This window comes from Anser cygnoides, chromosome 1, assembly GCF_040182565.1.
Source record: "Anser cygnoides isolate HZ-2024a breed goose chromosome 1, Taihu_goose_T2T_genome, whole genome shotgun sequence".
In the NCBI taxonomy this organism is placed as follows: Eukaryota; Metazoa; Chordata; class Aves; order Anseriformes; family Anatidae; genus Anser; species Anser cygnoides.
The window spans coordinates 147,299,043-147,315,106 of record NC_089873.1 but is presented as its reverse complement, the minus strand read 5'-3'; the positions used below and the strand labels follow the sequence as shown (position 1 = coordinate 147,315,106).

General features: G+C 43.7%; 2 protein-coding genes across 8 annotated transcripts in view; one reads left to right on the top strand and one right to left on the bottom strand.

The window, feature by feature from the left end:
• Positions 1-1,503: 1,503 nt before the first annotated feature.
• Positions 1,504-6,267, bottom strand: SOWAHC (sosondowah ankyrin repeat domain family member C). The gene has a single exon (XM_066985243.1). The coding sequence runs from the start codon at positions 6,134-6,136 to the stop codon at positions 4,796-4,798; it is 1,341 nt and encodes a 446-aa protein (XP_066841344.1). The 5' UTR covers positions 6,137-6,267; the 3' UTR covers positions 1,504-4,795.
• Positions 6,268-6,310: 43 nt separating this feature from the next.
• Positions 6,311-16,064, top strand: part of SEPTIN10 (septin 10) — a 29,405-nt gene continuing 19,651 nt past the window's right edge. For 3 of the 7 annotated variants that reach the window (XM_048077927.2, XM_048077926.2, XM_066985234.1), the window contains exons 1-4: positions 6,311-6,469; positions 13,009-13,126; positions 13,864-14,059; positions 15,504-15,690. In XM_048077927.2, coding sequence (XP_047933884.2) covers positions 6,440-6,469; positions 13,009-13,126; positions 13,864-14,059; positions 15,504-15,690 — 531 coding nt within the window. In that variant the 5' untranslated portion in view covers positions 6,311-6,439. Of the gene's footprint in view, positions 6,470-13,008; positions 13,127-13,863; positions 14,060-15,099; positions 15,162-15,503; positions 15,691-16,064 lie in introns of those variants that run through there. The other 4 variants (XM_048077928.2, XM_066985228.1, XM_048077930.2 and 1 more) reach the window with 4 other exon arrangements.

The window sequence follows — 16,064 nt, the reverse complement described above, 5'->3', positions numbered from 1 at the left end:
CAAAACAGGAAGATAAGATGTTTCACTGTAACAACTCAGAAACTGCAAAGTCATGTTCCAGTTTTCTCCCCAAACTGTTAATAATTTAACCCAAATTGAACAGCCAGCAGCTCTCCCAAACCCTAATATTAATCTATGACTTCTTCCTCCCCCACTTAACACTCAGGGACATAAAAAAAATAGTAATATATACTTTTTTCCCCCCTCATCTTGAGGGAAAAAACAACCAACCAACCAACCAAGCACCAAAATGCATAACCAAACTTCTTTTTTTTCTGGATGAAGTCTCCAAAGTTTGTTCTAATGTCTTCAGGCTCATGCATTCCATATAGCTTGGGCCACTTGAGGCACAGTAAGTCAGGACTGCAGGCCCCTTACTCTTCCTTTCTAGTCAATGGAAAAGGAAGATAACAATGCAGTACTGAAGGGCTTCTCTCCCAGTGAGAAATCTAAAGTGGGACCAATCTGATGTACAGAGACTCAACAGCTGTAGCTACGCTTGACAGAAGAGTTGTTTGTACTTCTTGCAAACAGTACTAGCTACACTAGGAAATAACGGTAAGAGGACCAACAAAAATACTTAACATGAGACATTAATTTACATTTGAGCTCTCAGCAAGTCGTCTCTCCCAGCATTACTCTGTAACAGAAGAGATATATGTTTATTAGAGAACTTTCTGACCAACTAGTAAAGCCATTGCACGACCAGCAAAGCTCACGTCCTCGCTCTGTCCCCACAACCTCGGCTGCTTCCCGCATGCCCCCATTCTCCCCTGAGCTCCCGAGAACACTTCCCCTCCGTCCTCCTCTCACTCTTGTCTCCATACCACTGATCTGGGGTTGCCCGGCTTGGAGCTGCTCGCATCCTCATCAACCTATAATCCTCAGCAACAGCGGAGCCTTTTTTCAGTCTGACCATACATTTGGACGGCTCTCAAAGGATTTACTGGCAGCATGAGGTCCACCAGTCTTAAAATACGTTTTAATAAGGCAGCAAGTTCAAAGGATATTTAGGTATACCAAAATCCGTACAGCACTGCAGTGATACTTCCCTACAGAGAAGCTGCTGGTTGTAGTTCAGACATTACAAAAAGCCTTAATCCTAAACCTTTTTTAATCAGGTATTGACCTTTACATAGTGGCAAAAACTAGTATTAAGTCTTCTCAGAGTCAGAGATTTTTAATTGCACAGAAATAAGGTCAGGGCGCTATTTTAAGTCAAGCAACGCCACTCTCCCAGGCCCTTATTTAGACATACTTCTCTACAGAAACCCTGTTGTGTCTTCATTTACTTTGACAGGAATTATCGGAGAGCAACTGCTAAGGAGAAACATTACTGCCTTTCAGGCAACTCCACTATCTTTTTCCTGTCTTCTTCTTTCTGTAGTGTTAGCCAATATCAGACATCTTTATGATAGAAGAAAATCCAAAACAATGCGTATCTTTACCAGCCAACATGCAAGCAGTCCCTAAGTACGTAGCATACAAAAGCAGATCCAAGCATGAACAATTCATGGGCTCTTTTTATTTCAGTAAAACTAAAATTTACAGATTCTTAACTCATAACCATTGAGAAAGACACCCATAAAAAGCTGTATTAATAAAAACTGACGGGCTTCCAGGCCTCTAAAATATTTCAAGCGTAAGATACAATAAAAGATATCAACTGTTTACATTACAGTCTTGCTGCCTTACACACTATCACAGAAAGTAAACAAACACATTCAGGAACTTCAAGTGTACTATTAAAAAGACACCAGTAAGTGCTCCAGTTTTCTGTACCATACAACTTTATTTCAAATTCACATCTTTCTAGGCAGTGTATCCAAAAATATTTGACTAAAGAGTACCTTTAGACCTATACCTATATTCTTAAATGGGGCATCAAGTCTTTCCTATCTCCAAACGAAAACTTCAGTTTTAGCTCATGTTATAAAAAGTAACTGTGTGGAATGTGACAAGTCATAATGTGAAATCAAAGTGCTTTAGTCCCATAGCGCAAATATACACTAGTGGTTATACAGCCATTTGTCAAAAATATCTCTAACACCAACAGTACCATTTTTTTTAGGGTTTGGACTTGGTGTCATCGCACCCCACCTTGCGAAGACCTTTGGACCATTAAAGTGAAGTCTCACTAACTGATGAGACCATATGAGTGGACCAACAGTTTCACTTTGACAGTTCAAACAATGAGTTACAATGATGTGTCTTTTTACCATTTGCCAAATTCTCTTAGTAATTACCAAGTTCTACTGTATTACGCAAGATAAAACTACGTTCCAGGTAGTCTTTTAAAATCCAAAGGGTTTTATATTCCAAATCCCAAGGCGTGGAAGTCCTCGACTCATTTCCCCAAACCCCAACAGCTATCTAAGTCTCAGTAATTCTGTGCAATTCTTTGCTATTTGCATATGAAGAGATAAACACTTGAACCAACAGTTCACATGAAAGTATTATAAACTCTAAAAGCAGAAAGTTACCGTAATAAGATTTGGAAGTAGTTGAATGGAATGTGCTCAATTTAGAGACGCCACGTTGAAGAGGACTCATGTCCAATTGAAAACCTTTTTGCAGAAGCCTAAAAAGCTATTTATCTTCTGTAGTGAAAGAAGTTTAAAATTTAAGTGTTTAATTCTCCTCTCTGTTACAGAAGAATTAGCTCTGAAGAATAATACCTATGACTTTTTTTTCCCCTTTCAGACACCCAATTGTTCTATGAGTTGACAGCTTAAACAGGAAGGGCTGCGGAAAAATTTTTGGTCCTGTCCCACAGATATAAAGACCAAGTGCTTTGCAAAACTGACGATATCCATCATATTTGTAGCAACCAACCTAAAATGAAGGCACATGAAATCTATATTATAGCTATAATTTATAAACTAAAGCTGAACCTCTGTATAATTTTTAGTCTTTTTGCATGAAAAAATGACCAGCACCTCTCCAGATTCAGTTTTTGTTCCATGTAACTTTTCCCAGAAACAGTTAAGTGTTGCTTGCATGCCTATCAAATACTGTCATTTATTAGGTTTTGACACAAAGTGCAGATACTGGTAATCCATGTACATGGGAAGCCTGAAACTGATGAATTGCTACCACTCCCTTCCTCTGTCTCTAAAATAAAGTAAACCACCAGCAACAGCTACAGACAGCTGTTACCTTGAAAGTGCACAACTCCCAGCAGCAGTTTCCCTGTGAAGTGTTCTAGAGCTTGTGGCACGCACTTAATCAGTGTCTCAGATTTGGACTGTAACAAGTCAAAGTCTACCTACTTTCCATTCCTTACCTGACAGACACGCACAAACATTCTGAGGAAGCCAACCTGAAACATGCTCTGACAAGCGTTGCCTTGAAATTGGCAGTACCTTAACATCTAAGCACAGGTGACTTCTACCTTGAGCAGCATTCAGGATTCAGGGTCAGCTCAATACCTCATTCTTAAGGAGTGCCTTCTAGATTTCACTGGAATTGCTACCTTTAAAGCAGAGAAACAAAATTCAAGGTTTCGGAAAGCTTTAGCAGACAGACACGATGTTCAACGCCTTACTTATTACTTCTCTAGAAATACAAGTTTAAAAGAACTCAAACACCATTGCTGCCACTTAACTAAAATATGTCATTATTTGGCTTTTAATGAGCATTATAAGTGGGGATAAAGCTTCAGAGTTCTGGTTATTCACCTTATACCCCTTCTCCCCCTTTTTCTCCCTACCTTCTATTTTTCCACAAAGTAAGTTGAAGGGATTGGCACCTAAGTTTCTAGCAAACACAGACCTGTACCTATTACATTATGGGACCACATCAGCTTCAGGAAGATTGCATGCAATGGTGTCTGTGCTCTTTTCTAACAGAAAATGAGTTTCACATGTAACACATACAACACAATTTTCTGATTTTAAATGCAGTCAGTTACACAAACATTAACAAGACTTGACCAGACTGAATAAACGGAACTGCGCTAGGTCTGGCACTTGAGAATTCACAGTGATTAAAACAAAACTGCTTTGCCTAAGACAAAACATGAGATACCAACTATATAAAAGACTCTTCACTCATGTTATTTTCTATCAGTATTACAACAGTGATGAGCAAGTTCAGTAGTACCTCAGGCAGCAGAGACCTCAGCACATGGTTAACTTTGTTCATTGCTTGCAATGTTTTTTTTTTTTTTTCCTTTGATATTCACAATGTTAAATCAGGCAATTCTCAGCGCACAAAGTTAACACAGGCTCAGGTCTTTGCTGGACTGAAACTTGGATTCTGACAGGAAACTTATCTACGGTCTCACTTCAGGTATCCAAGTCTGTGCTGTGCCAGGTGGTATTGCTGTTAAAAAGAAACTTAAAATATACTTGCGTATTACTGAGGTGGTGTTCTTACACAGCAAGTTGTAAGGAGTTTATAGTACCAGCTGATAATATAAGAGTAGAGCATTTGCATTTTTCTTTCCCCCGGTCAACTCGCTAATCCTAGATTTACAGACACAGGTTTCTGATCCAGAAGTCTGCCTTTAGAGAGAAAGGAGCACAGCTTTCAGACACCCCAGCGTTTCTCAACGCACCCGACTGCCTCTCGTTTCAGCACCGAGGGCCCAGTCGAGGCAGCTGCCTCCTTGGCAGCCACCCGAGCCCTGCTGGCCCGCCGCACTGAGGGTTAAAGCAAGATGCTCGGGACCCATCTCCGCAGAGCACACGAGTCCAGAGGAGCCCTCGCCTGCAGCTGCCTCCCCTTCCACGCTACACCCCGGGGCGCGCTGGTCCGTGCGCCCACCTCCCCGACCTCCTGCTCCCCGGCCCTATCCAAAGACGTTGGACTTCGGCCTGAGCTTGAACGACGCTTTCAGGGATTTCTCCTCGTGCTCTTCCTCCTCGGTGTCACCGCGGAAGGAGGGCGTGTTGTGGATGATCTGAGTCCTGAAGCGGATCTTATTAAGCCGGGGCTTCATCCGCCCGCTGCCGGAGGCTTTCCTGGTCATCTCCTTGCCCTTGCCTGGCACCGCTGCCCCGTCGGTGCCCTCGGCTTCCTCCCCGGCGCTGTGGTGATGGTGGTGGTGGGAGAGCCGGTAGCTCATGAGGTTGGAGGGCAACACCTTGGAGAGCCTCCAGCGCCCGCTCCCGTTGCCGGCAGCCCCTTCGTCCTCCTCTTCCTCCTCCTCGTCCAGTGCCCCCACGAGGCTCCGCATGTCCCCGGAGGTGCCCTGCTGCAGGTACTGCGCGGCCTTGCGCCCGCTGTAGTCGCGGATGTCCACGTCGGCGTCGTAGGCGCCCACCAGGAGCTTCACCACCTCGGTGTGGCCGTGCATGGCGGCGATGTGCAGCGCCGTGTGCCCGCCGCTGGTGCGGGCGTTGATGTCCACGGGCAGCCGGTGCCTCTGGGCGAAGTTGACCAGGGTGGCCAGCAGCTCCTGCCGCCCGTGCTTGGCCGCCCAGTGCAGCGCCGTGAAGCCGGTGATGAAGTCCCTCTTGCAGCACAGCGCCGGCTCGCAGCTCAGCAGCCCCTCCAGGCTCTCCCACCGCCCGTCCGAGGCCGACAGCATCCACGCGTGCTCCAGCGGGTCCAGCGCCACGGACCCCGCCGCGCTCCCCTCCTCCTCGGCCGACGACGAGGCCACCGAGCCGCTGTCCGAGTCGCGGCCGCGGGCTGCGGCGGGCAGGGCGCCGCGCTTCAGCTGGGGCGAGCCGCCCCGCGGCGCCTCCCGCAGGCTCCTGCGGCCCCCCGGGGAGCCCCCCGCCGCCCCGGGGGAGCCCCCCGCCGCCTCCTCCTCCTCCCCCTCATCCCCCCTCGCCGGTGCAGGAGCAGCGGCAGGAGGAGGAGGAGGCGGCGGCGGCTGCCCGGCGCCTGCCCGCGGGGAGGGCGGCGGGCTCTGCCGCCCGGCGCCGCCCTCGGGGGGCTGCGGCTCGCAGAAGCGGCGGCGGAGGTGCACGTACTTGACGCCGGTGCCGGGCTCCGGTCGGACGGTGGCCACGGCGTTGACCAGCTCCTTGAAGCGCTGCCGGGCGGCGGCGCGGCGGCCGGGCTCGGCGGGGCTGAGCCAGCCGCCGAAATGCTCCAGCAGCTCCGCGTTGCGCGCCCGCCCGCCCCGCTCCCGCAGGAACCGCACCACCGCCTCCTGGCGCAGCTCGCCGGGCTCCGCCATCTCACCGCCGCCCCACCGCCATCCTTCTCCTCTTTCTCCTTCTCCTCCCGCTGCTGCTGCTGCTGAGGGCGCGGCGGAGCCCCGGCGGCCCGAGCCCCTCCTCCGGCCGGGAGGGACCGGGGCGGGCTCCCCCACGGAGCCGCCCGCTCTCCCCCTCCGCCCCCCGGCCGCCGCTCCGCCCGTTGGGCGCCGCCCGCCCTCGGCCCCGGCCCCGGCCCCGGCAGGGGGTTACTCTCCTTCCCTGCCTCCCTCCTTCCCTCCCTCTCGCCTCGCCGCCCTTCCCTCCGTCCCCCCCCGGCGGCCATGGCCGCCCCCCGTGCCGGCCGGCAGCCGGTAAGTCCCCGCCGCGGTGCCCGGGGGGGAGCAGCCCTGACACGCCGCTTCGCGGCCGGAATTTGCCGGGGGGAGAGGGCTGGAAGCGGGCTGAAGGACCTCGGTGGTGGCACAGCTGTCGGCCCCGGGGCTTCCAGGGGCTGCAGCATCGGTCCCCGTTTTGGGCGAGACACACGGGCTTATTTATGCATGGAGCCTGCTGCCGTGCTGCCCGCCTGGTGACAGCGCAGAACGGTTCTAGGTATCGCTAAGGGCAGGGGCACTTGGGTTGTTCAGGGGAGGAAGAGTGGTTTCCAGCGGGTCTTGCGTTTTCTGGTGGTGGGCAGGTGAAGTACCTGTCTCGGGTGGTTCTTGGCTTCGTCCCGGTGCTGTGCTGCTGCGCCTCGGGTACGCGGCACAGCTTGTGTGGGAGCTGGAGAAATGGAGAACGGCCCCCGCTCCTTGGAAGTTTTCATTCCTTGGAGCAGCTCTCATCCCGGCTGGTTTCTCGCCCTGGCTCTCCGCGACACAACCTGTGGGGCGACGTGGGAGCGGGGGCCGGACGAGGACCAGGTCTACCCTTGTGCCTGGTGCTGAAAGAATTATTTGTCCTGCTATTGTCAGAGCCATCCACCGAGCTCCAGCTAACCTTCAGCAGGGGAATGAAAGGGCTTCTTCGTTCATGTTCCCCCGCTTGCCCAGGACTTGGCTGTTGAGTATAGATTGTTTTACATCCGAGCTCCTGCTTGGAGAGGTGCATTTCACAGATGCTGTCTTTAAGGCATGGATAAACCCTCTGGAGTGGCAGTATGATGTAGTGCGATGCATTAACTTTATGGTAGCTTTCTCTTTCCATGCGTACATATATATATAGACATTGAGAGTCACTGCTTCACGGGCTGGCTCTTGTAGGAGACTGGAAAGAAGAAAAGCCTAAGAGCCGAAGTTTAAGAAACATTACAAAATGTTTTTGTTGATTAATGTTTGCATGAAGAGTGCGGAGAGAGGCGGTAAACAAGCTAAAGTGAGTGAGAGTGGGGCTTGAGGGTCCACTAGATCTGCTGAGGGACGCATGGAGATGGAAGGCTTCACAGAAGAGAAAACTAAAACCAGAGGTGTAAGATAGGTCTGTAATGGAGGCGAGTGATTTAGTCCTAGATTTATAAGTAACGGAGAGTGACATCAAATAAGATTTTCTAGTTTAACACACGCTGTGTAATTGTTAAAGCATTTCTTACTGTATTGTGGGAAGGATTTTGTTTTCAGTCCTTTCACAAAAGAAATGCAAAATCACTCGCAGAATGCAGCATGACCTTACCCTGTAAATCTATTTACAATCAGGCTACACAAAGTCTGAGATGCAAGCATTCAGTACTTCCAATTCTTGAAATTTTGACTTCTGGGAAAGTTCTGGCAGCTATTGCTGCCGTACAACAGCACACAATGCTTGCCATTGACTAATTAAAAAGGAGGCGAAAAAAAAGGCCTCGCTGCAGTCAGATGCCTGCAGATAGCAGCTGCCATTCTCACATCCAGGACCAGCATTTCTTTCTCATGCGGACAAGGAAGGTCTGCATCAGGGTGGCTGCGGTCGAGGGCTGTGGCTCTTGTGCAGACTGAATTGCTGCTCTCCGGGAGAGAAACCCAGTGCTACAGCTGCAGCACGCCCAGTTGAGCCAGCACAGCCAGACCAGCATAAATCTTCAGAAGTGACAGCAGTCACGGTGTCAGTGCTAAGTATTTTGCCTTATTGCGGTCATCTCAGAGGGCATCGGCAGATTTCGGTCGCTTTCTTTGTTTTTCTCCTTACCTCCAGCAAAGGAGGAACAGGTACGGCATGTGCTGGATTTTCAGGTTACTCAATCATGTGCTGGTGAAGAGAGGCCTTTGTGGTGTTTGCAAATGCATACGTTGCTGTCTGTGAAATCACCTCCTCATAACTGAAAAATGAGCAAGGTATTTCTGCATTTTTGCTTGTTTGTTCCTAAATACCTTAAAATACAGTCCAGCAGTTCTCTCCAGTAACAGCCTGCACGCTGTGCCTCCTGTTCTCTGCTGAGGGGGCTACAACTTTTTCCTCTACCTGGCCTGGGGGATTTCAGGGCATTTGTGGAGATTCTGCACTGCCTCAAGTCTTTTCAGACAGAAGCTTAGGGCAAAAATGTCACTTTTTTTTTTTTCTTTAAGGTTCCTTCTAAGATATTTCCATATATACATACATATATATAGAATCAGACATATTATATATGTGTGCATCAAGGAAATGCTGTGGCAACCTATGATTTAAGGCAACATAAGCTGTCTTGTGTGTTGAAGTGGGTTAGAAAAAGAAAATTGTAGGTACACCAGAATACCATGTAAAAAGTCATTTGCAAGAGCTGCTGGAAGAATTCTGAGCTCGTGGTGTTTTGGACCAATCCCTAAAAACTGGCTACAGTTTCTGTCATATTGAATAAATTACTTGATAACTTTGAGTTAAATTTGTCAAATGAGTTTTCATTGAAGCGTCTTTTGGCCATTACTTCTTTATTTCCTATGGAATGTTTTTGGAATGTGTTGTTTCATACTTGATTCCTATGTGTCGCTTTTTGTTTTATAGAATAGGCCAATGTATTAATTCTACATGATTTTAATGTATTTCCTTTCTTATTCTGCATCTTCATAGACTTTTCCTTCTGTATTTTTCTGCCTCCCATATGTTTTTGGTTCCCTTCCTTCTGTGTTATTTTGCCAAGGTTTCCTTTCAGTTCCCTCTACTCATCCCATCAGTTCTCTTCTTCATGCATGTATCTGAATAGCGAGATATCATCAGTATGCATGCGTGCACCATGCATCTACATTTTAGGTTTTGACCACCCAAAAATGGAAAATAATTTTGAGTAGGAAAAAAAACCCTCCATTTCGAGGCAGTAGTGACATTAATATTTATTGGGTTAAACATAACGATATTAGGGAAATAGTTGTTTATACTGGAGTAGTGCGATTCCCTGGTTTAATGAATGCCCACAGCTGTTTGTTGTAGTGGGGAACACGGGGCACTGAAAGAGCTGTGTCTGGGGTGCCCGTGGGCACGCTGATGTTGTCTTCTGCCTCCACGTGCCGTCCGCCCGTGTGGTGTTACGGGCCCGGCTGGCCGGCATCTACTTCTGTTTTCCCTCAAGCTTCAGAGGGTGCTTTTCAGTGGTCTTTGCTGATGATTATTTGCTTGGGTTGCGAGTCTGGTTCTGCAGGAGGCTTATTTAGGAGACTTATATATAGTCCGAGACCCAGTTTTTTATTTATTTATTTATTTTTTTAATAAGAGCTCGGGGGGAGGCAGGTCTGCAAATCAGGACCGTAGGCCTTAATGCTGTCATGTTTGCCACGTGGAGAAGGGACGTATAACCGTGCAAGGATACAGTCTTCTATATCGGTGTGGCTGAGGCTTTGGCTTAATTGAACTACACAGTATTTCTCGGAAGTTTAACAGTCTAAATTAAAAGCTTTTACTGGGACATTTTTGGTGAAACTGGTTCCTGGAAAATCAGTTGTCTTAGGACAGCTATGTGAACACTTTAGGAGCAGTTAAAATCCCTAAAAAAGTAAACATTTTAAAATAGAAATAGAATCTGAATCTTTGTTTCTAGCTTTTCTTCAAATTTTACTATTAATATAGTGGGTTTTTTTTTGTGTGTGCATCCTGCCAGAAATATCCTCATTGCAGGCATTATAATCAAGTCAACTCTGCCCACTTTTTTGGAACGACTTAAATAGGCTATACTTCTTACCGCCTGTCTGCAGAAGTGATTTTCATAGACCGTGACTTTTCCTTTTCTGATCCTCCTTCAGCTTGTCAATCTTCTCTTTAAAATGTGAACACTATAGCAAGACATTTAAGCACGTTCTCATGACGGATATAAGTAATACTCTCCCCTGCTTGAAATTCCTGCAGTTACGTAGCTGGTTATGTACCTTCTCCTGCTGACGTTCTCGTTGTCAGGCCATACAGAGTTGGGGATGCGCGAGGTTTGGGGTGGAGGTGTTGGCGGTGGTTTGTTGGTTTACCAAGTCATTACCTCTGGCAGAAAGAACTGGGAAGAGTGATCTCGTCATGAAGGTGCTGCAAGTGGGGTGAATGAGCTTCGTGTTCTTGCGGCCTTACTTTATCATCCCAGCTAACAGCTTTGCCCCGTGTACGGAGTGAAGATGACATGGCTGACTTGCCTCCCTCCCCTAGGCCAGGGCTGGAGACAGTCTAAAACTCTGCTGTTGTGTCGGGGAAGTTCTTCTAAGCTCTGGGTGCTGTAATCCACTTTTACAGCTTACCAGGGCTTTTCTGTCTGGTGTCAAGGTTTCGTCTGAAACGACACAGTACTTGCAATATATTTCTGTATATTTACATTTCCAGAAAAACAGTTTTCATTGTCACTCCTGTGTGGTGTCATTAAATTAACTTACGTGTAGTGAAGAAAGATGAAAAAATGGTATTTTTAAAATACTGAATTTGAGATGGCTCAGAATATGTCGACAAATGCATCACTACCTATTGCAAAAATTGTTACTCACTTTCCTGACTGAAATACATATCCATAAGAATTATCTTAGGGAGGAACTCGGAAATACAAATAAATTAACCATCTTAGACTTCTGATATGATTTTTTAAATAGTGATACAGCCATATTGTTGTTATAAACACAGCCATAGTTTTCTAAGCTCAGCACAGAGAAGGCACCTTGCTTTGCATCTTTATTATTTCCCTTTGTCCTCTGTTTCACAGAAATGTTTGTCAAATTTTGTGATAAACAACCAATATAATAGTGGAATAACTAATTATTTTTTAGTTTCATTCCCAGAAAACGATACATTTGTGCAGAATTGCTAGATTGCAATTAATCTCTTTCTTCCTTTTGAAAATGAAATTTATGGAGGCAATGGCTATGAGGACTCCTGCCATCTGTTTTCCCACCTAGCCAGTACAGCAGACACAGCTGTAATACTGGTTTTCTCAGTCTACACAATTTTTAATCCTGTCCTCGTGTATTATGCAGTATTTCTAATGACCTTCGGAAATGGTCAGTAAGGTTGTGGGTTTTGTTGGTTTGCCCATGGAAATTCAAATGGACTTGAATCAAAGTCAAATTTTCCTGCCTTTTTTTTTTTTTTTTTTGAGGGTAACAAATGATTAGGCAGTGATTTTGAGGGTAGCCCAGCAGAATTTGGATTTGGGCTAGTGACCGCAGATGAAAGGCCTCCCTTCTACAGTTATGCTGAGCCTCTTGTGCTTTCTTTGGGTGTGGAGACCTAATGGTTTGCTTTAGGAGAGCTTATTTTGGTGGTGACAGAGGTTATTTGAGTGTTAGACTGTGTAAGTGTAGTTGCTCCCTGTCTGTCACTCTGTATGTTCTTGGCTTGTCTTGGACACTTGTCTTTAAATGATTAAGATGCTGCAGTCATCAACATTTCTCTGCCCCTTTTAATAGTAATTTCATTATAGTAGAATACGTTGTGGAATTTCATGTTCAGACATGCTTTGAATGAATGTTTATTTTTTTTCTCTTTAAATCTCACACTTTGCTTACCCATATTTTTCATCATTGTATTAGTCTAAATGGAGTTATCTGGCCATATCGGTCTGAAATCAGAGCTAGTGCACTCAGTTGTCCCAGACGAGAAGTCCTGTGCAAAACAAGAGGGTAACTATTTACTGCGATGTCCACATCCTTTAGGAACAAGAAGTTTGAAACTTTTGATGCATACCTATTATAAAAGGTGGCATTTTTGGGGGGCTTGTAAGTATTAAATGAAAATGTTTCTGCTGTTGGCTATGTACGTGTTTCCAGGAACCGTTAATGGCATGTGGATTGGAAACAGAAGAGACAGAATAGCATGGACCTGTCGCTTTTTACAGATTTGATACAGAATGTTTCTTTAAAAACACAGTTCGTGTGTATGAACCAAGATACTTCCTTTTAATCTTAGGTATTTTTTGTATGGGCAATGCCTTGGTGTTGTGATGCAGGATTCCTAACATTTTAACCTGACTGTGCTCCTCTAGACATTTCTAATAATATATATTAGGGTTCTGGTGTGTAGGTAAGGTATTATTTTATATAAATAATAATTGCCGTTCCAGCTACGCAGAATGTAGTTAACATATGCCTTCCTGTGATTATGGTCTCTTTTTTGAAATCTGCCTACTAAGTCGTTTTAAAATGCTTTTTTCTTCATTTCTAAGAGCAAATCACCTATGACCTACTACTCTGTTTATGGCTTTCAATTTACATTTTTAGCTGGGCTTATCTGCTTTATTTCATTCATGTTTGTTTGTTTCTATAACATTGTCTTCATTTTTACAGTGCAAATAGCCACCATGTGAAGTAGGCCTGAGTATTTTCTCAAGTCACAGGATAAAGCTGATTTTACTTTTTTTTTTTTTTCCTGGACTTTTGCTTTTGTTGGTTCCTTGTAAATTATAAGGAATGAGTTCTAGCTTACTATCAGAGTTCTTTTGTTGCCCTTACTAATTGCTTTGCAGCTCACTTTGCTAATACATTTTTCAATATTTTATTTTATTTAATAGCAAAATGATGGCTGTCGATCCTTATCCTTGTCTGGTCATGTTGGTTTTGATAGTTTACCTGATCAGCTGGTTAACAAATCCATCAAGCAGGGCTTCTGCTTCAACATTCTTTGTATTGGTAAGTAATATATGGAGTTTTTAGGGTTTTGGTTGTAAACTATCTCTCTCCTAAGGAAGTGACTGAAATTTAAATTCATTTGCAATATTCGGCTTTTTCTTTAATATTAAACGTGAGCTATAATTCCACCCTTGCCCCAACTTTGCTCATTTGTATCAATCCTTTGTTTTTATAGTTAGTATTTTCATAAACAATGTGAAGACCCAGAATGTTAAAAATAGAAACCATCTACTTTCTGATTTATGGGCAGCTTCTTGGATTCTTTTGAGTAAACTGGGCTACACTCAATTTTTACCATAACAGAGTTTTAGATCAGGAAGTCCTAAAATCCAAGGTGGTGATACTGACATATTTCTGTACTTAACCAAGTGCTTGTTCTGGTATTTCACCCGTCTTCATAAAAACTGGGTGTTCAACCCTGTGGTTTCACAACTGCTTAGCGTTTTGAATTCAGATGGATATTTGTTTGCACTTTTAAAAAAACTAAAGTGTCGGGGTCATTCTGCTTATTCCTCGTCAGTAGGTAAGTAGTACCTATCCTCTGCATGTCGGATAAAAATTTAACAAAAGATACTTAGTGCTCATTGTAAAAGAGGGAATGCAGGCAACTGTTCTGTTCAAAGAAATTAGTTGTCAATTTTTTGATAAATTTGTCAAGCTGTTGCAATAACACTTTATATACTTAGCAGGCATTTGATGTGCAAAATTTCTACCTCACCCCTTCTGTTTAACTTTAGGAGAAACTGGAACTGGGAAGTCGACCTTAATAGACAGTCTGTTTAACACCAGTTTTGATGACCCTGTGTCAACTCATTTTCAGCCAAACGTAAGACTTAGAGCCCAGACATACGAACTCCAGGAAAGCAATGTTCGTTTGAAACTAACCGTTGTAAATACCGTGGGCTTTGGTGACCAGATAAACAAAGAAGATAGGTAAGTGTTGTCTTGTTTCCATGGTGAGCAGAAGTCTTGGTCTTCAATTCCAGTGTGAGTTTTCTCCTTCCTTTGTAGTAAATATTTTTCTTAAGTACATTCAAATACTTGGTTAACTGTTTTCTCTGTGCACCAAAGCAGGCATGTTTTTCTTCTTGTCTAGGAAACAGTTTGAGAAATCAGCTGAACTCTGCCCCCTCTTTATGATACAATATTTTATAAATATGTGTAAATAAAACATGCAATAATGACTAGAATTTCTTTTGGGGTGGAAGGGAGAAGGCCTACGGGGGTACTATTTAAACAACCAAATAGGCTATGAGGTACAGCACATTATACAGAATATAGTGTTTTTTAAAAATTATTGGAGCATATTAAAGACATCAGACTGTAAGGAACATTACATGGATTCCTGAAGGTGTTTGTTTTTATGTTGAACAGCTTAACTAAAAAATACAGAAGTACAATGCAATTTTTTTTTCAGAACTTGTTTTTGAGTCTCTGCTTTTATGAATTGAAGATTTTAAAATATTGAACTGCACCTCAGCAAATTTTGTTTCTTTCACCTTATTTGTAATGAATTCTAGCAGTCCTTTGTGCTATATGAGTGCCTAAACAGTGGTTATTATAAGTGAAAGTTAGAGAGCCATGTTATGATTGTCATGAGATCTCTATCCTATGATATGGTAAGGAAAATAGCTACTGCTAGAGACTTGGATGAATGTGATGTAAGTAGATACTAGCATAGATACTGGTGTTGATGTGTGTTATATTGCAGGAAGCTGCCTTTTAACCCTTCTTTATTAATTTTGGATACCACAACTACTTTTGAATTTTGATCACATTTGTTCTGGTTTACAAACTTTTTGTAGCAGCAGAAGTGAGGGCATGCTGCTTGTATGTCCAGCAACGCTTTCTTTTTGAAAGCAGATTACAATCATGTTTTAAATAGGATAAAGTTTACTTAAACTGTACTTATATTGCAAATCAGATTTTCATTCTTCTCTCACATTCCTCCTTTTCAATTTTTGTTTATTAAGAGCTCTCTCATGTACAGTACTTCATCTTCAGAAGATACTGGAAGTCCTATTTCTTGGTACTGGTAATTGCATGTTCTTTCTTTTCTTGTATTGTGTCTAAAGTTTCTTGTACCTTTCCTGTACCTAAGAGTTCTGCAGTTGCACAGTTTGATTGATGAAGTTTATAATACATCACTTGGTAAGATTGATTATAAGCAAAAGTAACTTTACATAGCTTTTTTTTCACTAGTAGTAGCTAGAGAATATAGATAATATATTAGGCACACAATTAATTTTTGAGTAGTCTCTCAGAAATTAGGATCACTCGGTACATTTAATTTTCTGATATATTATGTAGATATATAGGCATGCTGTTGAATTGTAAAGTAATATCTGATTGCTAAATTTTATTTTATTTCTTGCAGCTACCAGCCAATAGTGGATTATATAGATGCCCAATTTGAAGCCTATCTCCAGGAGGAACTGAAAATTAAACGTTCTTTATTTAGCTACCATGATACTCGCATCCATGCCTGCCTCTATTTCATCTCACCTACAGGCCATTCCTTAAAAACTCTAGATTTGTTAACCATGAAAAGTCTAGACAGCAAGGTAAGACTTCTGAAGCAGTTGTAAGGATTTGTCATATTTTTTGAATCATCTTGCAGCTTGTAGATGTGTTACCACATCTTAGTTGTATATCTGCATATTTGGTTTTAGGGTGTTTTTTTGGTACTGGTGTACCTTAAGTTCCAAACCAATTAGTTCAGCAGACAGTTTGAGTTTCATCACCTAGTTATTTACAAATCAAAAAGACAGAGAGAGACATCCTCTTCAGGACAAGTTTGAAAAAAAGAAACAGCATGGTTTAAAAAAGAAAATAAATTTGTTAATTGTTCTTTTACCAAACTGTTAACATCTTACAGTGATTGGACAGGGTATCATCCATGACTGCTGTAATCTTTCTAATAAAGTTTGGTTTTAGT

Excerpts from the sequence above, each read along its gene's own strand:
- SOWAHC (XM_066985243.1), bottom strand. The coding sequence starts at position 6,136 with ATGGCGGAGCCCGGCGAGCTGCGCCAGGAGGCGGTGGTGCGGTTCCTG.